The 24,716-nt window shown below is 35.0% G+C and overlaps 5 protein-coding genes across 5 annotated transcripts; 1 reads left to right on the forward strand and 4 right to left on the reverse strand.

Moving 5' to 3' along the window:
- Window positions 1–175: 175 nt before the first annotated feature.
- On the reverse strand, window positions 176–2,940 carry LOC18044914 (UDP-glycosyltransferase 74B1). The gene is made up of 3 exons (XM_024186325.1): window positions 2,885–2,940; window positions 1,676–2,345; window positions 176–1,539 (listed from the first exon to the last, which is right to left on the reverse strand). The coding sequence occupies exons 1-3, from the start codon at window positions 2,938–2,940 to the stop codon at window positions 730–732; spliced, it is 1,536 nt and encodes a 511-aa protein (XP_024042093.1). The 3' UTR covers window positions 176–729.
- Window positions 2,941–6,464: 3,524 nt separating this feature from the next.
- LOC18044915 (snakin-2) lies at window positions 6,465–7,392 on the reverse strand. The gene is made up of 3 exons (XM_006438418.2): window positions 7,263–7,392; window positions 7,020–7,107; window positions 6,465–6,925 (listed from the first exon to the last, which is right to left on the reverse strand). The coding sequence occupies exons 1-3, from the start codon at window positions 7,329–7,331 to the stop codon at window positions 6,741–6,743; spliced, it is 342 nt and encodes a 113-aa protein (XP_006438481.1). The 5' UTR covers window positions 7,332–7,392; the 3' UTR covers window positions 6,465–6,740.
- A 2,151-nt stretch (window positions 7,393–9,543) lies between these two features.
- LOC18044916 (NLR family CARD domain-containing protein 3) lies at window positions 9,544–14,622 on the reverse strand. The gene is made up of 17 exons (XM_006438419.2): window positions 14,132–14,622; window positions 13,792–13,992; window positions 13,618–13,676; window positions 13,365–13,502; window positions 12,844–12,918; window positions 12,632–12,715; window positions 12,465–12,526; window positions 12,179–12,248; window positions 11,530–11,605; window positions 11,281–11,411; window positions 10,937–10,996; window positions 10,761–10,835; window positions 10,533–10,637; window positions 10,339–10,434; window positions 10,162–10,242; window positions 9,958–10,059; window positions 9,544–9,858 (listed from the first exon to the last, which is right to left on the reverse strand). The coding sequence occupies exons 1-17, from the start codon at window positions 14,439–14,441 to the stop codon at window positions 9,790–9,792; spliced, it is 1,794 nt and encodes a 597-aa protein (XP_006438482.1). The 5' UTR covers window positions 14,442–14,622; the 3' UTR covers window positions 9,544–9,789.
- A 1,800-nt stretch (window positions 14,623–16,422) lies between these two features.
- Window positions 16,423–19,217, reverse strand: LOC18044917 (IAA-amino acid hydrolase ILR1-like 1). The gene is made up of 5 exons (XM_006438424.2): window positions 18,759–19,217; window positions 17,694–17,819; window positions 17,274–17,588; window positions 17,069–17,197; window positions 16,423–16,983 (listed from the first exon to the last, which is right to left on the reverse strand). Exons 1-5 carry the CDS (start codon window positions 19,146–19,148, stop codon window positions 16,609–16,611), a joined length of 1,335 nt encoding a protein of 444 aa, XP_006438487.1. The 5' UTR covers window positions 19,149–19,217; the 3' UTR covers window positions 16,423–16,608.
- Window positions 19,218–23,229: 4,012 nt separating this feature from the next.
- LOC18044918 (peroxidase 6) lies at window positions 23,230–24,692 on the forward strand. The gene has a single exon (XM_006438425.2). It carries the CDS (start codon window positions 23,230–23,232, stop codon window positions 24,322–24,324), a length of 1,095 nt encoding a protein of 364 aa, XP_006438488.2. The 3' UTR covers window positions 24,325–24,692.
- Window positions 24,693–24,716: the final 24 nt, after the last annotated feature.

Below are 24,716 nucleotides of genomic sequence, written 5' to 3' on the forward strand. Positions count from 1 at the left end.
AATTGTAGTTGTTGTAAATATCTGTGTAATGCAGTAATCTGATGATTATTCAGTATAAAAAAAAAAAAAAACGACAGGCCGAGGTTGTCTATCCGAAAGCGGGTCACGTACTTGGCTGTTTCACACTTCAGCTAAGAAACCACAAATGCCCATACCCTGCCCAAATAATAATGAGAGCAATTAATAGTTTGATGGTAATCAAGTCTCGAATGAAAAAGGAGGCATGTTCCAAGGCATCTGAGATTTTTAATTTTTTTCAAGCTCAGCGATCAGCATGGACAGAAATTACTAAATCTTTATATCAACTTCTTCACCGGTACAAGAGCACTCTTCTTTTACTTCACTCAAAATCAATCTAAATGCAACTACTAATCAATCTAAACTCACTTGCCACTACAAATCAATTACAAATGCAGAAATTGACCCCAGATACAATCACCACAAATAAAAAGAATTCCAGCTGAATCTTCACAAATTCAAGCCATAAATTTTCTAAATTTCCGAGGTGAGATTTGTGGAGAGACCCACGCCACGTGTGAAGAGATCTACGGCAAGAGAGAGAGAGAGAGAGCCGATGGTGAGAAGGGAGCACGGTGAGATTTGGCGTGAGGTGAGAGGGAGAACGCGTGTGTGACGCGTGAACTGTGGAGAATTTGTATTCAGCTCAAAACCCACCGTTGGGTTCAAAGCGTGGAGCTAAATGTGGAGAGAATCTCGTTTTCCCTTAATTTATCGTGGAGTTTGACGCAGACATCTTTTAGCAACTGGCATCCAAGCTTGAACACAATTGTCGTTCGAATGCTTTAGTTTTCCGTTGCTAGAACACATCAATGCGTTGACAAAATCACAAATATTCTGATCAGAACTCCCTCCTTCCCTCATAGCTTTCTCTGACTTCTTCTTCCATTCACTAGCATTCTTCTTGATCACTTGGCTCCTCTCTCCTTCCATAACTTCCTTGAAGCACTTGAGGATCTCTTCTTTCCTCACGATCCCTTTTTCATCTTCCTTAGCTCTAACCCCGATTCCCCAAACCTCCTCAATATACTTGGCATCAGTCAATTGATCAGCCCATTGCGGCACGCCAATCATGGGCACCCCAAGGCTCAGACCTTCAAGCGTTGAGTTCCACCCACAATGAGTCACAAAGCATCCTACAGCTGGATGTTCGAGCACTTCTAGCTGGTTGCACCAACTCACAACCAGACCCTTTTGTTTTGTTGAGTCCATGAACCAATTTGGTAACTTCTCTTGCTGGGACTCCCTAACAACCCAAAGGAAATCCAAACTGCTGTCTTTCAATGCCAATGCAATCTCTTCCATCTGTTCAGCTGTCAGTGACACCATGCTGGCAAAGGAGATGTAAACAACTGACTGTTGTGGCTTTGTTTCTAGCCATTCACTGCATTCTTCACTGAGTGGCTGCCATAGACTCGATCCATATCCACTATCCCCCTTGATCCTGCCATCTAAGTAGGCGGATGGAACCATCGGACCTATCAGCTTCCCTGGCCATAGCTCTGATATGCTTCTTGCCTCCTTTTTGTAAAACACATATTTATATAATAACCAAATTAAAACCAGTAACTATTACCACCACCGCTAAATATACAATAGTAGTAATAATAATAATAATAAGTTGCGTGATGAGTTAAGTAAGGAATAGTACTCGTACCTCGCCTTCTAATTCTTGAAATGTATTTCCAAATATCCAATCAGCCTTATCCAAGTTGGAATACTGGCCGAGTTTCATGGCTAAGTAGGCAGGGTAACTTTCAGGAAACTTAACAAAAGTTGGCAAGTCAATGAAGTTCAATGAAGGCAGGCCAGGGATCGACAAGGGCGTGTCTTCAAGCTTCACGGGCAGTGTAAGCAATCCATGATGCATGCGACAAAATATGTTGCACACAGTGGCTGAATTAGTGAAAAACGTGGCTCCGTACAAGCCATATTCCTTGGCCACATCAAGAGCCCATGGCAAAAACGAATCGTACACAACACAGTTAACAGGAAAGCTGGAGTTTTTGTACCTTTTGATGAGCTCAGAAAGAGTTCGTGAGCCGTTGTCCTTAAACGACTTAAGGTACAAGTCCTCGTTTTTGGCTTGAGCATAGCCACCTTCATCGAACCCATCGGAAATTGGCTCGACACCGACGTGCGGGGCGCATATGGACTTGGCAGTGTAATGGGTTGTGGCTAATGTAGCCTTAACGCCTTTAGAGGCTAAACGTTTTGCAAATTGAAGGAGAGGATTTATGTGGCCTTGGCTTGGATATGGGAGAAGCACCACGTGCCTTCTATTCTTATTCACGGCTTTGGGCTTCAAGTTTCTTTTGGCAAGGGGCCTTATTTATAAGGCTGGCGCTAAGTTACGCGAATTTAACTTGTGTTCCTCTCACAACTACAGTATTCGGTCCCACTAGAAGTACTATAATTGTAAGAGGGTCGTAAGTTATGTTCAACGTAACTTAGACCCTCCCTATTTATAATTAAACCAAAACAAATCCACGTCATTACATGCCGTCGACCGTTTGTAATTTTCGAAATCATTCGACATCAACAATGTGAAACCATTTTTGAGAATAAGGTAATCATTAAGTTCTATAAGTAACTTTTAATCCGTGAAATCTACAAAAAGTCGGTGCGTAGAAAATGGACTAAAATTAGGAAATGAAACCGACGGAACAATGCCTAACATATTAATAATTGCCAATATATAAAATAAAGTGGTAGCAAGAAATCGATAAATGTAAAATTTTTAAAAAAAATGCAATGTTTAAGTTCCAAGTTGTCGTTAATAATCAACGTTATGGTCACCAAACAAAAATTTTGGGCCAAGTTTTTGCGACAGATATCCATGTGTTTGAAAAAAGATCGCCATTGCCCGTTAGCATAACCTTGTGGAGAAGAAATTGAAGCCGAGATAACATGTGACGTCATTCGTATTACATCATGTATGCAATAAGTTCCGTTGAATAATTGTCGACGCACATCATGACGTAACACTTTTTGTCCCTGTGCAATGATGAAGACGAGTGGAAGACTCCAGAGATCCGTGACCCCTAATCCCATGCCGATGCCTGCTGCCGAATAATTGAGCTTGTCGGAACAAAATAACAAAACAGTTCCTGTAATTTATACTCGACTAAACTTTATTCATCACGCCAAGGAAACAATTATTTTATTATTTATTTTTACTGAAAAGTCTTGGGAAATTTATAAAAATAACTATAAAATTTTTACCATTTTCACAATTAACTCTCTAAATTTTTTTCTATCAACACTAATCGGCATCACTGAGTGGTATGAGTTATTTTCTAAACTTACATGAAAGTTTCAGTGCGGTTGCTTGCTGCGAGTCATTGGACAATCTGCCTCAAGCTTCGTGCGATAGGTGCCTGTCGCCGGTGATGAAGCTTGAGGCAGATTGTCCAATGACTCGCAGCAAGCAACCGCACTGAAACTTTCATGTAAGTTTAGAAAATAACTCATACCACTCAGTGATGCCGATTAGTGTTGGATCCGAATGGATTATGATCGGATTTTACTTTTACTGTTTGCCGTCGGCGTTTACCATTGCCTTTTGTCGTCACCGGTGATGATTCAAGAGTGCAAAGCTGCGTTTGGTTTGATAAAAGGGGAGAAAGAAAGTTGTTTTTGGTTTGTAAACAAGAGTAATTTGGCGAGAAAAGTGTGTGTTTGGCTAATGTTGATAAAAAAAAATTTAAAGGGTTAATTGTAAAAATAATAAAAATGTTATGGTTATTTTTGAAAATTTTCCAAAAGTCTTGACGAAAACCCAAAAAAAATAATAATAATAAGTGAGCCGACATCATTACTAGCTATGACTCTCTTTTTTCATCGCGGGCCTTCAATTCATGTTATGTCGGAGAAATAGAGAAAGTGTCATCCACCCTGTAATATATTTATGATTGTTTTTAATTTAATGATAAATGTATATACAAAAATTGATCGGAGGGAACCACGAGATGATGATGTGATAGCATCAACATCACTTAGGGTGTGTTTGAGATTGAGGTTGGACAACTGTAATTTAAAAATTACAGCACTAAAATATTTGGTAAACACTAATTGCTATAGTTTGGAAGTTATGTTGATATAATTTTTCACTTGTATAATGAAAAATCTATTATATCTTTAATAATTTTATTAAAATTATTATTTAAAATTTACATTTACTATATATTACTAACCTTTATTTTATAGTTACAATTTTTTTTTCCACAGCAGCTGTAGCTTAAAAGCTACAACACCTCAATCTCAAACGCACCCTTAAAGTTTTATGATATTTTCATATCTCTTTCAAAAGTTTATTCATTTAAGAAAAATAATGAATCTTTCGTGGTGGCATTTGATCTACATTTGAGCTAGTCTTTGTCGAGAAAACTATGGTGTAACGGTGGTACCGTACCACCGTTGCATCGTAGCCGGACCCAATCTTTGTTCTTCATAAAATAAATAACACTGGCATAAAAGAAAATATGAATAAAAAGTGTGACATAACGATAATAAAAATAATGTTACACATATTCAAGATTGTAGTGTTAATTAAAAATTTTTAAATAATTTTTTTATTAATACTATAATTTAGGCTTGAATATTATATCTTATCTTATGTATTGTATTTAACTCTAATGTAATCTTGTAAATTTATGCTGCAACAACATTATATTATCGACTATTATTAATCCTTTAATAAAAAACATATTTTCCTCTAAAAACAAATATTAACACTATCACTTCCATAGGATCTCACATAATTTTTGTGGCTATTTATCACTTTACTAAGGAAATTAAAATGACAGGCGATGATGACTTGATGAGTAATGAAAAGAGCAATAACGTATATTCCCAGTTCTAACTCTCAGGCTCAGCTACTGCTTGATCTAGGCCAAGCTAGGGAATCATATTAATGGAGAGAGAAGTGGGTACATACATATACCCCCACCAAATTTAGTGACCTCGAGCTGTGGTCCAGTTCGGGTTATAGTAGTGTAGAACAGGCTATATAATCCGATGTGAATGGTCTGGAAAACAAGGCAATGAGCATGCATCATCCCTTTATTTACGCTTTTCAGTGGGCTTGGGAATAAAGATTGCACGAAGAAATGCAAGACAAGGACAAGGGCACACACAATAAGGATGATGATCATGAGCTCATGTGTGTGTGTGTGTGTTGTTGTATTATTGGTGGGAACAGTATAGAAAATGTTAAGGAGCAAGTAATTAAGTGAAGTGGAAGAGAGACAAATGGAAAAAGGCTAAAGGAGTGTATAGCCACAATCACGGCTTTGTTATTCATATATGAAGGTACCAACAATTTGCATTACATTATGCTATATTTATGGCCAAATATCAAGCCGTGTCCGTGGGATGCAGGTGATGCAAGTGCTGTCTATAGCTAAAAATCACACAAACCACAAATTTCGCTTGGATGCGATAAGCTTTTGCAGACTTTCTGTGATTAACGAGATTACACTAATTTTGGTGGCTAGTCATTTTATAATATTTATCTTAGATCAAATCAATACTCAGGATCTTGGATATATCAGTTCTTACATATATACAATACCAGACACTTGCACTAAAGAAGAACTTTATATATATATATAAACTTAGATTCATGTATTTGTGAAAATCTAAAAAAATTATTAAATTGTGTCCCAAATTTTAACAAATACAAGACTAATATGTATAAATACTTTGTTCTAAGCTCTTTGACCAATAATAATCACTCCACGTGAACATCAAAATTCACCTAAATTCTACCTTTTATTTCTTTAAGCCAAACCAAAATCGACATCCACTATTTATTTAGGCCAACCCCACGAAAACTAGGTACATTTTAAGGTTCATACGGGATTACTTATCATGTGGTAACTATCATTTTTCACTTTGTTTTATAACGTATAGGTAAATTCCAGATATTATTTTTGTAGAAATTAATTTTAAAATATTATATTTATTACTGACAATCAGCTTAATTTTATTATAGCAAAGTCAAAAACTATAATTTAAGAGTTGCAATATCACAATACGAAAAATTGTCTAATTTTGGACCAAAACGAATCCTGCTTGAGTCTTTGTATTAATTGCCTCGTTACCAAGATGTTTTTATTTTGTTTTTATTGTCACTAAATTAATACATATTTTATTTTGTTTTTATTGTCACTTAATTTGATATTAAATATATAGAGAGAGTTAGAATTTACTATATGCAGGTCTTGTTACGTAGTTGGTTAAATATGAGGCAAAGTTTGTCACAACATGATGTATATATAGCCTCGATAAGCTTCATGAACAAGCTGGCGATAAGACGCATCTCAATGTTTATCATCTATGGTTTCGTGCATCGGCACTCATCAGCTGGTTGGTCGGCGATAAGAACAAGACAGGAGACTATGATTATTATCTGATCATCACATCACATACACACAGAGAACTAAATTTAAATACCTCGCTACCCAGTAGCTTCAACTTCATTAATTTATAAATAAATACACAATAACACTTGCACAGGACTACTTTCTTCTCTCACATTCTAAATATGCATATATATAGTTAAAACACAAACAGTCACACGCGAACTTGAAAACACATCATTCTATCAACAAAGCAAACAGTGCTAAGAAGCAACTTATTAATTTAGCATTATCTTAATACGGATTATATATATATTCAAGAGAAAGCCCTTTGAAATGGCAGGCACATATAATTAATTAAGGGCATTTGGTCTTGTTGCCATGAGTCGTCATGTCAGTATAGCATCTCCCACACATCTCTCTGTTCCCTGAGGTTCCAGGAGGAACACAGTTGCACCTCGCACAGCATGTCCCGCAAGCTCTTGTGCACACGTTTGGCCTCGAGTGTAAGCTGCATCTTACCCTGCACAGCCCTACACAATCTGCTACAACATAAGCTGATCAGCTCATCAACAGTGATACCGTATATAAAACAAAGGTTTAAATTGAGAAGAAGAAGAAGAAGAAGCTGCGTACCAACGGATGTCAAAAGCCTTCTATTAGCTCCTTTGACCTCCTGGCCCCGCTGGGTGTCTTGATTTTCAATCTTGGCATCAGATGAAGCCTGCATGCAAAGTAAGTAGGATGTTAATTAAGAAACGAACCAAAGAATTCCATGCAGATGCAGAAAACTATTTTTTATGATAAATAAATAATTAAGTTATTCCTCAATTAATTTCAACAGCATGTAACATGAGATAGTGTGCTTGCTTCACTTACCAGTGCTATGCAAAAGAGCACAATCGCTGCAAGAAGAAATAAGCGAGACACCATGTTTGAGAATTGCATCACCTCTATCTGAACTCAGAAGCAGTGAGTTTCTCTGTGTTACTTGTATTACTCTTTTTTTTTTTTTTTTTATAAATTAAAAAAAAGAAACTCAGAAGGTGCAGAACTTACTAAGCCTGCAGTTTTTGCCAGAATTGGCAATTACTAGCTTAGGATCTAAACGCCATGGGTGGCTATTTATAATTTATAGCCGTTTCTTTCCTTTGCGAATGCAATTGTCAAGTACCCAACAACTGTTGCAATTACATATTTACACCCCGGGGGAGGCAATCATATTTATTGCACACGGTCCATGACAATTTTTTTTTTTTTTTAATAACAGAAAAACATTTGATTTATATCAATATCTCTCTATCCCATTGTATCCCAAAAAAAAAAAAAATAATAATAATAACATCTCTCCATCCTATCAAAAAAAATTTTTTTTTTTTTTTTTTAACACAGCCCGTGCATGTCTGTAAATCTGTTTTTTTTTTAAATATTAATATTACAATCAGAAATTCGATTTAAATGATCAAAGAGAATTATGTATCATACAAATACATATATAGAACATATCAGAGCTTTTTTTTTTTTTTTTTTTTTTTTGTGGAAAAAAAATGGTAATGGATGATAGGGCCGAGAATCGCCTTGCCTGGAATAAGGGCATGTCTCCATGTGTAATATAAGCAGAGACGGAGAGACGGGAAGATGACTCTTATCCAATTTCCAAATTCCCAATAAATAGCTAGCTGTACTCCATTTCTTTTTTTTTTTTAAAAAAAAAAATTAATGTCGCCACCGCCACCGAAAGCAGAGTAGCAGCTTAAACATTAAACGTAACATAAAAATGTCGTTTTGTGATCATGAAATTAATTAGTTTGTGGCTGATGAGCCAGCCCTTAACAGAAAAAGAAATGAAATGAAATATCCAATCTATCTATCTATCTATTTCTATGCGTAACGTAATTGTGCCGGAACCAAGATTTTAGTTTGGGATCGTCGTCGTCCCCGAAAGTTTTCTTAAAATTTTTATTTGGAGTTGCCAAAATATAAAGTTGAAGGTTTCCTTGAAAATCTTTTTTAGTGTTACCTTGCATTTCATAAATTTTTAAAAAGTAGTGACCCCCAACTTACAGTAACTTTGCCGAGCAAGTGACACTTGAAGAATGAAATTAAATCCCCACAATGCATTATGGAGGTTCAAAGCCACGACATCACAATTGTTATTAGACTTAACTAGCAACATCTTATTAATTTTTTTATTTTTTAAAAAAAATATTACTTGTTTATTTTTTTATAACTAATGCTTGATTTTTAGACAATTACATCTTAATAAAAAAAATAATTTTTATAATCTTTATTTAAATAGAAAAAGGACTGAATGAAAAATAATTATTATATCTCAAAAATCTCTATTAAAAATAATTATTTCTTAAACTATAAAACATAATCATTAATTTATTTTAACTTATAAAGATAAAAATATCAAATAACCATGCTCAAAATATTTTTATTTATAAAAATAAATAAAATATCACTTATATTCTAATATTAAAAAAAAAAAAAGAATAAACATAACATTGAAACACATGTACTCAAGTCCATTCAAACTTAAGCAAGTATATATAACCCCTCCCTGTTTCACAAATAATGGCAGAAAGCCGGTGGTATTTAGTAGTGTACAGTGAGCATGAATGAGATCAGACGTATATCATCCACCTCATATGCGAGCCTCCCCGCCAACCCACGTGCATTCACCATGCGCCTGTTGACTCATTGCTTCGGGCACGCCGACATACGATGCTTCACATTTCATTTTCGAATGGCCTTTAGTTGGTTTTTCCCTATTTGTTCATTGAATTTTCATTAAAAATATTAGTCCATAATTCATTCAGGCCACTCGTGATCTCAATTCGCTTGGCTCGGCCTTTCGGGTCTCCTACTTAAACTACGCTATCACCGACTAGCTAATTAATCAAACCCATACGCGTTTACCATTATGGGAAACATCAGCTTATCAATCAAACCTTGTAGAAATGAAACTTTTAAGTAGAATAAATTCCAAAATTTGACAATCAAAATCCATTAGCTGATACGCTAATATTACAAATCCAGAATATTTAGAGCCTACCTAATTACCAAAAACTTGCGAATATAACACTTGCACAATGATTAACTTTTCCTAGTCCAATAACATTATAGTAGACCAAGAGAATCGGATACGCAGATATATTAATCTTGAACTCTGATTGAAGAAAAATCATTTAATCAACAATGGTAAAGCTGACTACAACTGCTCAATGTCAAAATTCCAAATGTTCCTCAGGTAATTGATGTTGGTTACACCTCTCATATATGACTTAAGCGATGGAGTTCTTACCATTACTGGCCGGCAAAAGCATAAACAGAAAGAATGGGCCACTGTTCTAATACACAGCAACTGACTATTTTCCTCCTTTACTATATGAAAGATCTTCTAGAAAAAAATGTTGACTTCCTTTTCATTCATTTCATATACAAGGTCTTTTGCATCTGTGAGAGCACTCTGCATGGTTGAAAGGTCCATTACAATAGGCTTATGCACCAGGAGTGAAACAGAGATTTAATTTGATGCAGTAAAAAAGAAAAAAAAAAGTGATATTACCTGGCCAAATTTCGTAAGAAAATTATTAGCAAGGTTTAGAGACGTGACTGCCACATCTTCATTAGCCTTGAGTGCTTGAGCTATAGCAAAAGCCCCATCGTCCTGTATACAAACCCAATGTGAGACAGTGCAATAATATTACTGATTTCATAACAATCAATATGTGAAAAAAGAAAAAAAGGGGAAAAAAATTATATTACTAACCCTTATTTCATTAAATGCCAAATCAATTGACGTCAAAGCTTCATTGACCACTTTGAAGCTTTGAGCCAGGCACTTCGCACCCTGCAAATAATTGATGCACAAAGAATAGAACAACATATGGTTAAGAGAATAAATGGCTGAATGAAAGAAAGATAAACCATTACATCCAGAACATACTTCATCTCTAAGTCCATTTGCTCGCAAGTCCAGTATAGATATGGTATTGTTATATCTCAACATGTCCGCAACAAATTCTGCACCAATGGCTCCTATCTGCAAGAATTTTTTTTTTTTTTTTTTCATCACTCTAGTTTAAAAATGAGGGAAAAAAAAGAAACTCAAGAGGAGAAGACTCATAACAGTGGAATTACCTGACACCAACCAAGCTTAAGGGTGTTTATGTTTCCATGGAACTTCAGAACCTCTGATAAAGCCTTTGCTCCATCAGCTCCAATGGGATTATAAGCTAGGTCCAACTGAGAGAAGGGGGGGGGGGGGGGAGAGAGAGAGAGAGAGGAATCATGTCATCATGCTCAAATTAAAATAGTAATAATAATAATAATAAATAAAGTAGATAAAAATGATGGTCAAGGACTCACACTTGTGATGACAGAATTATCTTTCAACACCCGGGCTATTGCACTAGCTCCCTTAGAATGTATGTTATTTCCTCCCTGCATTATTCATTGTCATCTAAGGAATAACTCAATGCAGACCTCCAAAAGATAAGGAAAGACCCAGACATAAGTAATAAGAAAAACTAATTTCTCCTCACCAGGTCTATGGTTGTTATTGTCCGGTTTTGCTTCAGAGCATCTGCAATTTTTTCAGCTCCCTGATGAGTTTTCAACAATTAATATCAACAAGAGGGGCAAGTCCAAAATGTGAAGCAATTAATACATAATGTATCTAGGTAGATACTACAAGTTGATTGGTTTTCTGAAAAAAGAACACAGCCGATTAGTTTTCTTCCATCCAAATATATTCTGTCAATAATAATTTCTCTCTATAGTTACATTTGATAATCTCAGAGTGATCTACAAACTCTAGTAACTATAAACCACAATTGGAGAACTTGAAAAATTTACAAGCATGGCTAAATATTGAGAATATGAATACCTCATCACCAATGTCATTCATGTAAAGATTTATCCACAACAAGCTCTTACAGTTCTTGATATATTCAGCAACATGAAAGGCACCTTTTGCACTAATTGAGTTGTTGCCAATGTCTAGAACTGCAAGTTTCCCTGGAACATATAAAAACATGTCAGCTTAACTGTAACATAGTCAAATGTTTGCTAACTTAAAATGTCAAGTCAAATGTTTGGTAACTTAAAATGTCAATGACAGCAGTAAAACGCAAACCTTTACGAGAAGATAGACCAGACATCAAGGCACGAATTCCTTCATCTCCAATGGAATTTCCATGAAGATGAAGTTCCTGAACATATAATTTAGCTATTAGTTTCATATCCCTTGAAAAGGAGAACTATTTAGTCTTCTCTTGAGTCAAGACCCAAGTCTTTTAAGTGAAAGATACCGATGCTCCACAGACATAAGAAAGCTACCTAAACAAGAACTAGGCAGGAAATAGGCACAATATTGCCAAGGCAGGGGAGGACCAAAACAATTTCATTTTTTAAGATTCAAATTCCAACTCAAATATCATAACAAGCTTACATATGGAATGTATATTAGGATTTGGCATCTTTCCCAGGAGGGACAGGGAATCATTATAGTTCCCACCTTGACTTGATAGCCAATGCAGTACGTTCAGACACATCATTGATATATAATTTAAATATCACTTCATGATTCAGCAAAATCTAAGTTTTCTGGTTTACTTTTCCTTGCATAAAACTAAAGCTATTCATCCAGTATAATTGAGCATCATATTTTCCATTGAACATAATGTTAGAAAGTCCTAAACAGATTATAGACAATAATGTGATCTATGCAAAGCTGAAAGAAGAAAGTAAACATAAAAAATTGCCAAATTTAACAAGACACGTACCCGCAATGATTTGTTCCCTTCAAGCCCTTTAGCCAAAGCATTAGCCCCCAGAGCACCACCATAGTTGCCACTTGAATGATAACAGAATGTTAGAAAATTTTCAAAAGCCCCACAAAGAAAAATGCAATACCCAAAAACTTTAATCTAAGACTGCCCGGTAAAAAGATATACCATAACATATTCTTATACCACAAAAAGATAAATTTCATCCTTAGGTGGACTCCACATCTTAGAAAAGCTTAAAATGAAGAGAAGAAGATAATAGGAAAAAAAAAAATGCACTCACTTAAGATGGAGACTTCTTATAGTGCTATTCTCAAGAAGAGCTTCAGCAAGACTGGTAAACCCCTACCTCCATTTCCAAAGACATTTCAAAACAGTATTAATATCCGAAACTTTGACAAAAAGACCCATTTTAAACCTATGAAAAGAATGTTTAAGATTACTGCATACAGAATAATCAATCATATTGTTGTTAAGTTCAAGAACACGCAAGATTGAATTGTTTTTCAGCAACTCTGCAATAGCCTTCGCACCCTGCACCAAAAAGCGGTATACAATTTAGGCAAATCAATAAATCATCATCTGAAAGACATCCTTCTCTACTTGGACAACCATGAATGAACTCATGTAGGCACTAGTTTTGATGCTAAAAGTAAACCAACCTCATCCCTCAAGTCAACACTGCTAAGTTGGAGCCTCTCAACACCAGCATTGTCCACTAATATGTCACACAAGCACTGCAAATATGGACAAGAAAAATAAGAATTGCTATCTGTGATCATAAAAATAAATCTAGACTTTGAATATGAGAATCCTTATTAATAATATAATCAAAGTGAAAAAACAAATCGCAAATAGGAGAAGTCTGCCCAATGGAATTACAAAAATTGTCTCTGCACTCATAATAGCAATTCTAAACTGAAGAAATAATTTCCAGACACGTAAAACATGTGATGCAAAAGATACATCAGCATCAATTCCAAGATGGCATTAATCATGCAGGTCAACAATTCGATACACTGTTGGAACTGATGCCAATTTACAACTAAATCATAAGAACAAATTGATCCTGAACTATCTTTTAACTTAAAGACCCCTATATCATATTCCATTTGACTCACTCAATCAACGGAGATAAATAGAAAAGAATTTATAAAACATCAGTATGGTGACTTGGGCTCACCTTCACTCCTTCATCTCCAATAGGGTTACCAGAAAGATTTAGTGTCTTTAAAGCTATGTTTGATTGAAGAACGCCATCAAAGGCTTTAATTCCAGCAGCAGTTATTCCATTTGCAGCAAAACTAACTTCCTCAGCAGTCTGAAACACAATTAAAACACAGTCCATTAACTCAATAGCAGAGAAACAATAGCCACAGTCATCACATCACCAAACAAATATGAAACATAATGATAGATTATTCAAGAAATCCAACCTGATTGTAACCTAAGCTCTCTGCAAGAAAAAATAATCCTTCATCTCCAAAGTTGCGTCCTGCCCAAAATCTCGTGTAAGCAAGCACATCTTTGTTACAAGAAATGAGTTCTAAACTGCATTCATGAGCATATATATTTAAGCCTCCAGAAAATCACTGTTAGATATAATATACCTGACATGTCAACACTGCTGAAAGCCCTGAGTTCTTTTGCAAATTCATTGAGAGTCTGCTTTGACTCGCGGAATAACTTTCCAGTGAAGCCGGATAGCAAATTTGTGCCTGCTCCTACGGACCAATTCATCCCTTCGGCGGTAGGTTTACTTGGCCTTGACGGTTTTGGCATAAGGAGTTTCTCCACCAATTTCCATAGAACTGTTAGCTGAACTTAAATTAGTACAACTACTGAGAGACATTTCATCAAAGTAAATTGCAAATGCTTATTAATATACAATAGAGACATGTGACGATCATCGGATAAGCTAAAATTCAGTGATTATAAAAACTTGCGTACCGAACGTAGCGGAGACGAACACACCGGCAGGCACGACAAAAGAGGCAATCTGTTTGACCGGAGCGGTGGTCAAAGCGTTGTCACTCTGAGACTGCCTATAAACTCGCCGTTGTCTCCGGCCTCCCTCTGGCCGAGCAGCAGCCTTCACAACCAAACGCTTAAGCCTGAAACACCTTCTCGTGCCACTAAACGGCAGCGCGAACGAAAGCGGGGCGTCTCGCGCTTGACAGAAAGAGCGAGATAAAACAGGTTGGGCCCGATGCGAAAGCTTGGGATGTGAGTAGAGAGAGATAGTTGAAGTGGAGCCCATGAGAGGGCTAGCGCCAAGTGTCGAAGCGAGTTGGAGAATTTGAATAAAGCCGACCAACAGCGAGCGATTAAGCGGCTGGCGAGTGGCGAGCTTCACGAGATAGTTCGAAGAAGAAGTGCGTAACTAGTGAAAGTGGTAAGGGTCTCGGAAGTCACAACTCACAAGTCACGGTTACGGCAACATTAACACAACCCAATGTCATTTCAATGCCGTGGCATGGGCTGTTTTATTATGTTTGATCCATGTCTCTGGGTGGTACTATTCGCACCCCGTTTCTTATCGTTTTAAACCCTGCTTCTGAAGCCATTGCATTTATTAACATTATTATTAGGACCGTTGTCCCGAAAAATTCGGTTTTTAAAATTAAAAGAAAAAATCTATCGGTTTATATGAGAAAAAAAATAAAAAAATGCCAAGAAAATTACGATTTAAAACTGAGAAATCTTAAATCGAATCAGAAACCGAAACAATTCGTTTCGATTCAGATTATTATTTCTGAAAAAATGACTGTTCAATTTAGTTTGTAACCATACTACTGCCCACTCCTACTCATCAATATCATAAATTCTAATAAAATCTAACTTCATTCCAAAAGTACCCTTATCATTAGCCATATATCAATGGCTGCTTCATCCCATGATCTATCTCACCTTGTTTCAGAATATAACAAGCTTGTAGAAGCAACAAAACAATATTTATATTTGACGTTTTCTATGAGAGATGTAGATATATATCAATCCAGTTGATTTGTCATCATTACTTCATCAAACAATAACCAAATATATATACTATGCTAGCTCCCCGTTTTCGAATTACAAGAACAAGATTCATCCATTTGATTGTGCATTCTACATCGACAGTGTTAGAAACTTCGGACTTCTATTTCAAAATTTTTAAGCTTTCTATGTACCTGACTGCAACAATAACTGGAAAAAAATAAATTAATTCGCACAGTATTCCATCTTTCAATACATACCAGCAATAGAAAGAAAGAAAAAAAAAACACTGTATCATTAATTCCAAAAGAATTTTAGTGTAATGTAACAATGGTAGATTAGTTAGTTTGGAATATATAAGTACATTAGTTTGATGAATAGGAGTTTATGTTTGAAAATGATATGGGCTCGCAAAACAAAGCACAATTAAGAATATAGAAGCAAATTAATCAGTGTTCTTTGAGTTTCCCGCACAACAATATTTAATGAGTAATCATTGATCTCATCAATAAATGCAATTGGTCGAATAATTTAGATGACGGCACAGCCCTGGATTAATTCCTTTGGCCTTATCGAACCTGTATCATCCAAACAGTATAAATACAAATCGGCAGCCAGTATTCTTTCATCCATCGATCAATCCTCACAAGTCGTAAATAAAAATGGCTTCTAGCACGAGAGCAACCATGTTCGCGGTTTGTTTTGCTGTGTTGGCCATGGCCGCGGTCGCCATGGACCCGAATATGCCTAATATGCCTATGTCTCCATTCCCCGGCCCATCATCCCCGGATAATCTTGGCAACCTCGTATCGCCGTCGATGATGATTGGATTCCTTGCCTTCATTGTCGCTTTTCTTGGTCTTTAGAAAGCTTCTGCCGTTCTCAGACTCTTAGTGTGTTGTCTATGTTTCTCGCTTCTCTTTTTCTTCAGGTTTTTTTTGGTATTGCATGTGTCGACGTTGTTTGCTTTATGTATGTTTTTTACTTTTTAGTTTTGGGTGGATATATATTTTTATCTTTACTGAATAGTGTCGTGAACCATGATGGTTTCTATTACTTAATTAATCTAGCTATATATATATATATACTATTAGTCTGGTTATTGATGTTTATTAATTGATAAGCCGCACACCACAGTCACAATAGACATGAGATGCAATGTATTGTATCAGGTGAAAACACAGATGCCGCCCCATTAATTAATAATTAAAACTCCAAACTAGCTAATGTCCCATGCAGAATCAAAATGGTAAACTGCAAACAGATAATCAAATATGGGTTTTTCGAATGATGCTTTGCTTGTTGAACAAACCGCAAACCAACCAACTCCCTTCTCCTGGAAACCAAAATACCAATGATAAAGGCAAAAATTGGCTGCCTTAAGCTTCTAGTGCTGGCTAGAAATGTACATTTACATATATATGCCGTATGCTAATATATATATGCTTCAATTAACTTAGTTTTCCGGAATTTACAAGGTAAGAATGAGCAAAAGCGGCGTGAATTACAGCTCCAATGGGAAGCACATTCTCATCAATGGTAAAATAAGGACTGTGCGGAGGGTACAAAGATCCAACACTGTCATTTAGCATTCCTAATAATAGAAATGATCCTGGTATTTCATCTAAAAAGAAAGCAAAATCTTCACTCCCTGTGAATATTGGAGCTAGTTTGACGTTTTCTTCACCTAATATTTCAGCCGTGACACGCCGTACATGTTGATATATTCTCACATCATTCATGGTCGGAGGGAGTGTAGGATGCTCCCTTCCTGAAAAATCAACTTCAGCGGAGCACCGATGAACAGCCGCCTGCCCTTTGATAATCTTGAACAAATCAAAGAAATTTTATTTGTGAACCTTAATATGATATTAATGGCCTTTAGAATTAGTGCAGTAATTAAATTAGTACCTCTTCGATTCTTTCTCTAAGTGCATTGAACCTCTTTTTGTTGAAAGCTCTAAAAGTTCCAGCAACTGTAGCCGAGTCTGGGATCATGTTGTATGAACTCCCTCCATTGATCATAGCTACCGAAACCACCTGCCATGACCAAACTTTCTTGTTAGGGGCAGGGAAAGCTCGAAATTCTGATTAAGCGTGTATGTCGAATAATTACCTGAGAATCTAATGGGTCTATTTCCCTGGAAACAATATTCTGCAAGCTAATGACTGACGATGAAACTGCCAAAATTGGATCAATGCAGTGTTGTGGGATTGCAGCATGGCCTCCTTTACCACTGATTTTGGCCTTAAAGCTCCCACAACCAGCTAGAAAATCTCCAGGCCGTGAAGCAACAACGCCAGTGGGATACTTATGCACCAAATGCAATCCAAAAATGGCCTCTACATTTTCAAGAACACCTTCTTGAATCATATCTTTTGCACCTGTTCCTCGTTCCTCAGCTGGTTGAAATATGAGAACGACAGTGCCCTGTGTCAGAACACCAAATGAAAATTAATTCGGTTTTAAAGAAAGGAGGAGGAGAAAATTCTGAACTTTTTAGCAAAATTTTGAATAAATAATTCCACCAATTACCTTCAATGTTTCACGCATTTCTTGCAGAATCTTTGCAGCACCAAGGAGCATTGCGACATGCGCATCATGGCCACAGGCATGCATTTTCCCATCTATTTTGCTCTTGTGTTCCCATTCTACCAATTCCTGCAAAGAGGCAGAACCGTTTGGCATGAAAGTGGCATGTGTTCAGAGTTAAGCATAAACGCCACCCTTAAAAACATATGCTCATTTTAACTTGAAAATTTTGATCGATTTATATTAAAAAGCAGCACAACTTAATTAATTAATTGCCTGGTAAAAATCTGAACAAATTAAGAATGGACATACCCAATAGCATTTATGCTTTAACTAGATGAAAATAAAATTTATTTTTCCTTCGTCTATGTCCTCGTCACGCATAGCCAAGATGTATTTAATAGAGAGAGCATACAGTGAAAAGTGGAAAATATAATGATGGACAAAGCATCTGCCTTAGCAAGTCAGCTGGGGATTTAACTATTATTACAGTACAAAATTAAAAATAGCCGGACATATTAAAATATTCTTAAATAATAAGAATGTGGCGACTTTCAGCCCTTCATGAAGTAATTAATGACAGGGTGCTTCTCAGCAATATGTCCCACAGAAGCATCTATTAACGCCGTGTTTAATTTCTCTGTCCTTGATTTTTCTTTTCAACAAAATAACAAGCTGGTCTACTGGTTTAAAGCTCCTAATCATCGACATCAATTACAGCGAGCTACGCTGAAAAATCACATATATATATATATATATATATATATATATTGACTTGAAAAGATGTTTTGTTACTTATGACTGCCAATTTGAACTTTTGTTTTATTATGTTGAAACTTTGTATCACATGTTCCAGTCTAATTGTGTATTATTAAATTAACAAAAGCGGCCAAGAATCAGCTTCCTCACCTGTGGGTCACGGCTCTTAACACATTTAGTCCACAGAACACAATTTTAAAAGATATTATTTTGTTGCCGTGTTGTGCAGATTCTATTCTTCAAAGCTAGCACTTCAAAAATTTAATATCTACATCATATGATGAAGTATTAATTAATTATACAACTGACCTGAATTGGCAAAGCATCCATATCCGCTCTTAAAGCAACAAAAGGAGGAGAGCCAGATCCAACGGTGGCCACAACACCAGTCTTTGCTACTGGCCATCGATAAGCAATACCAAGTTGGTCAAGTTCTCGCCTAATGAGCTCACTGGTCTCAAACTCTTCGTAAGCAAGTTCTGGGTTCTCATGAATTTGCCTCCTCATCTTTTTCATCCAGTTCACCGTGTCTTGATCATTGGCCAGCTCAATTATCCGGCTTTTTATGGAACTATTTTGACTTTTGCTTGTTTGAAAATTCAAGCTCTTTTCGTTAGAAGAAAGCAGAAAGTTCAAAGAAGCAAAGATAGTTATGGAGATGAAGATGAAGAGAGCGTGTTGTAGTGGATGAAAAGCCATTGCCAAGTTGGAGAATGGTGATGAAATAGTTGTGGATTTGTAATCTTATGAGCAATCGCTTTTTATTAGTACGCAACTTAACTAAGCTTTAGTTATATATATATATATATATATATATATATATATATATATATATATATAGTCAGGGATTAGCTAAAAGACAAAATAAACACATATTTCAATACATTGTATATACACGCGCGCAAATATATAAGTACACATAGATATGGAGATCGTCGGTTCTCTAAATTAAAATTAATATATACTACTTATTTCAGTTTCATAATATTCAAAACTTTTTTGGTATTAAAAAAAATTAAAGAAAATTTGACGCACTTAGTGAATAGATCATTGTTTAATATATAATTTTATGAATATACGTAAAATATATATTTATTAAAGAAAAATATTTTAAAATGACTAAAAAATAAAAGAAAAATATTTTATAATTGATTTTTTTTATTCATATCAAACCTGTATTTCTTATTTTTTATATTAATTTTTTAATTATAATTTCAATTTATATAACTTATTTAATTTATAATAAATATGAATAAAAATATATTTAAAAAATAAAATAATATTATAAAATTATGATGTCAAAAACATTATTAAATATTATAAAAATAGTAACAGGCAAGTGATATATATTCATTTTATTAGAAGAAACTCCCCATAAACTTATACACCCACTCATCATACATATGTCCATTTGATAAAATATTAATGGTGATCGTGATAATGTATATGAGAGGTGAATTTAATAATATAAAAAATTGTCAACATTATTTTATTTGATGACTTCATTCATTGGTTCAGACATACGAATGACAAGTCAATAATCTTGTCCGGCTGACTAATTAAATTTCAAATATAAGGAAAAATAAAAAAAAAATTTGAACTTTGTTAGAGAATTTTAATAATGAGTGGCAGAATAACTAATATAAATATATAAATATTTATCGAACTAGAGCATTGTCATAAATTTAAAGAGCAAAAAAACTTGTGTTAACAATTTTATATAAATTTATAAAATTTTACATATATAAAGCCACTAGTAGCTGGATCCCATGTACAATAAATACATAAAATTGAGTCTTTGATTTTCCGCAATCCAATTGTTGATTATCTGATAACATTAAATATTATTTTAATTTTCAATATTGTGTAAGGTCAATGGCTTAAAATTTATGTTAACAATTTAAGTTAAAATAATCTCACTTTATACATACATGATCAAAACTTAGATGGAGCCCCACATACATATGCAAATTATTTGTAAAAGAATGATAATGTTATTTATTTTAGTCGAATTTTGACACAATTTTTCAAAGACGATACTTTGAATTAATTACCAAGAAGCTACCATGTCGCATACGTACATTAGAGGAAAATTGGCTTGAGCCTCATGTATCACATGGATGATAAATCACCGCAGATTTTTGACAATTTCATGATGGCCATGAATTGAGGCTATCTTTTTTGGTTGTGTAGGAACGTGAATTAATTAGAGCACCTTTTTTTCATTTTATTGATTTTGTATTTCTTTTTTTTTAGTGATAAAAACGCGTCAATGTTTAATAATTTGTATTTCTGTACCCTTTTTTACAGATTACATTCATTTTATCATTTTTTTTTAAAAATCCATTTATTCAAAAGGAATTTAATGTTCTCGCTTTTTTAATTAAAAAAAAAAAAGGATAAACATAAATGCATTATCCGAAAAGTAAGTAGATTCCTTTGTAAATTCTGGTGAATAGAGCGCACGAATCAAATTACCATGATTGAACTTTCATTAGCTTTAGCGGTTGAGATTTACCGTTGAAAGTCGATATATGTGATAATTTGCGAATCATCTTGTGTAGGAATAATAAATTGATTTGACCCTAACACAATCTCACCATTTGGATAATTAATCGTTAAATAACCGCGTAATTATCGAGTCGTATTTTCTAACACATTGTCATTAATTGGGATACAGATTTTTTTTTTTTAAATTTCTACTTAATTTATGCTGCGTTTATCATTATTCTAAAATTTGAATCCATGATGATTTATCACGGATTTAGCTTTCACAAGCTCCGCGTTCGATGTTGTGTGAAAAATGAAGATAAAAATTATATTGAATACTTGGAACTCAACTCGTGTAACATGAAATAATTGTGCAACATATTAATTTAACTATTTGTGGAGGAAAATGAAGCAACCGTGCGCTGTGTGATGTAGGGACGCCTGAAATGATGCCACCGAAGAGGAAAGTTCAAGTTATAAGCACATGCCAAAAGTATGCCCTCCGGAAGTTGGGTCCGGTGAGGACTTGCACATGAGTGGGACCCAGCTCAACTTTAATGGTTATCCATCATGCACCGTTGGATGATGTGATCGCGACCAAAGAATTTTCAATTCTTTCGCGTGTCGTCATTGTCAGTTCGTCACCTCGCCACTCACCACTGACCATTTCCTGCCTTCCGAGATTTTGAAAATTTTCCCAAATATATATTTTTTCTTTTCTTTTCTTTTTGGTAACCAATACTCACTCACATATTCATTTACCGTAAAAACCTGTGTTACTTTATCGGATATTAGGCCAGTAGAGGATTTATATTTAATTAAAAAAAAACCCGTTACTTATCAAATTACTTAAAATTATTTAAAAAAAAAATCGTTTGTTTTTCTTCTAAGCAGGAGTCTTGGATCGAATCAGTTATTGTGTAAATCCATTTCTAGATTTGGAGTAAATTAAAATATTGAAACCAAACCACATATCAATTAATTAAATTCAGTTAAAACAATATGTGTTACTTATCCAATTACTTAAATTTGCAACAAAAAAAAAAAAAGTGTCTTAATAAATAATAATAGTCAATTTGCTAAAAGTCCATATTTGATCAAATTACTAACATTTTGTTTTTCTTCGAAGAAAGAGTCTTGGATCGAATCAATTACTGTGTAAAAAGCCATCTGAATTTGGACTAAATTAAAATAATAGAACTAACGCATACATCATTCAATACCATATAGCTAATTAAATAATAATATCATAATTTAAGAAGTTGGAGTATAAATTAATGTGACATATGACATGATGTTATACAAATTATATCGTGTTTAAAAATCACAACCAGCTGGTAACGTGACATTTCGTGTATCGTAATATTTGCAGCACGAGTCCACAGGACGCCGAGGCGGTCAATTTCGATGTCAACAATTAATCACAACACCTACATGGATAAAATTGCCGAAAGCGTATGCTGTTGCAAATTTATTCACTTCTTGTGTGTGCACCAGAGCGAACATACACGCATTCATTTAGGATAATTTGGAATTGTTTTTAAGAGGTTTAAAAGTAATTTTAAAATGTTAAAAATTAATTTTTATGTTTAGTAATTTTTTTTTAAAAAAATACTTTTAATAAAATCGTCAATCCTATCATAAATTTTGAAAAGTAAAGAATGTGTAATTTTTTAAAATTTGATTTTAAAAATCAAATTTATAATGAATACAAGTTCATATATATCCTCACATATATTATTAAAATATAAAATTATCCTCGTTTAGCTAGGAAATAAAATTATTAAATTTAAAAAGATTATTATTGTTACTAATTCTATTGAGATGGTAAAATAAAAAAAAATAAAATTTATGGAATAAAAAAATTATTTTAATTATCAATTATTATATATACATGTTTATAAATGTGTAAATAAATTTTCTTACAACATTTCAACAGTAACATTTATCAAATTCATACGACTGTTTTTAAAACTTATAGTACTTTTAAAAATCAATTTCACCAAACATTTAATTAATTTTCTTCATAACCGATTATTTTTAGAATACGATTAAAAATAATTTTAAGATGCATCGTTCTATTTCAAGTTTTCTATATTTCCATTAATCCTCTAAATAATTCGCCACCCCACAAGGATATTATTGACCAAATTAAAATAGGCACATCAAGCCCCTTAATCAGTCACCGCTAGCTAAACCATGTATGTATGAGCGAACCAACTAGGAAGTAATCCTTTAAACTCTCTCTTCCACAAAATCTACAATATATAAGAAATTAAAGAAAAAGAAAATGAACGTTAATTTCCCCATCACATTTGTTTTTTGCTCTCTTCAATTATCATACCAAACGATGGCTCAATTCTCTTCCATTTCCATCGTTCTGATCTCGTGTTCCTTCTTGACAATTATTCAACGCACACAATCCCAACTTGCTCTTAACTACTACAACAGCACATGCCCTCAGTTCCCACTAATAATGCAACAAGTCATTACGGACAAGCAACTCTCTGCCCCCGCGACAGCCGCCGGCGTCCTCCGCCTCTTCCTCCATGACTGCTTAGTCGACGGCTGTGATGCATCCGTCCTCATCACCTCCAACGCCTTCCATAAGTCCGAGCGAGATGCCGACGTCAACCTCCCCCTCCCGGGGGATGCGTTTGACCTAGTAACACGTGCAAAAACAGCCCTTGAGCTACAATGTCCCGGCGTTGTCTCATGTTCTGATATCATTTCTGTGGCAACGCGTAACCTTCTTGTTATGGTGGGTGGCCCCCATTATAAAGTCCTTTTGGGACGTAAAGATAGCATTGTTTCTGATGCTTCTCACGTTCAAGGCAATATCCCTACCACTAATCTTTCGTTATCTCAAATTATTGATGTCTTCGGCTCTAAAGGGCTTTCAGTGCAAGAAATGGTTGCTCTTGTTGGTGGACACACTATAGGATTCGCCCATTGCAAAGAGTTTGCTGACAGAATATTCAACTTCAGCAAGACTTCACAATCTGACCCTGCCATGAATCCTCAATACGCCGATCGTTTGCGGAAACTTTGTGAGAATTACACTAAGCAGCCTGAGATGTCGGCATTTATTGACGTGTTCACGCCGGGAAAATTTGATAACATGTATTACAAGAATCTGAAACATGGGTTGGGATTGTTGCAAACTGATCAAGATATAGCCGTGGACGGTAGGACTAAGCCGTTTGTGGATTTGTATGCGGCCAATGAGACAGCATTCTTTCAAGCGTTTGCTAACGCAATGGAGAAGCTCGGTGTTTATAATCTTAAGCAAGGAAATGATGGAGAGGTGAGGCATAGATGCCACGAGTTTACAAATTTGAATGCTCATCAAGTGGCAAAAGATCGTTATTTAGGGGATCTGTAAAAGGACAAAATTGAATGGTGAATGATAGGGTAGCTGGGGATTTTATTTAGTATTAGTGTCGAGTGCTGCGTCGCAAGTTGACGTCCATGTCCTTAGAAAATGAACATTATGGTGAACTACCCTCAAAAAGAGGGAAACAAAAAAAGTTATGGTGTACTATGTTTCAGGTTTTCTCCAGGTAAAAGTGACTTCCCCACCCCCACCGCTCGCAAATGTTACTTAGACAGACGAGCCTAGATACACAAAGCAAATAGTGATGCGAACACCAAAAATGGAAAACAAATGATAAGGCATCACGGTGATCTCTCAGCAAACTAACATGAACATACGGTGGTCAAAACGTGGAATGCCCCTGAAGCGGACTAATTTTTCAATTTTCTTTTTTCTTTTAA

The sequence above is a fragment of the Citrus clementina genome, unplaced genomic scaffold, assembly GCF_000493195.1.
Source record: "Citrus clementina cultivar Clemenules unplaced genomic scaffold, Citrus_clementina_v1.0 scaffold_4, whole genome shotgun sequence".
NCBI lineage: Eukaryota > Viridiplantae > Streptophyta > Magnoliopsida > Sapindales > Rutaceae > Citrus > Citrus x clementina.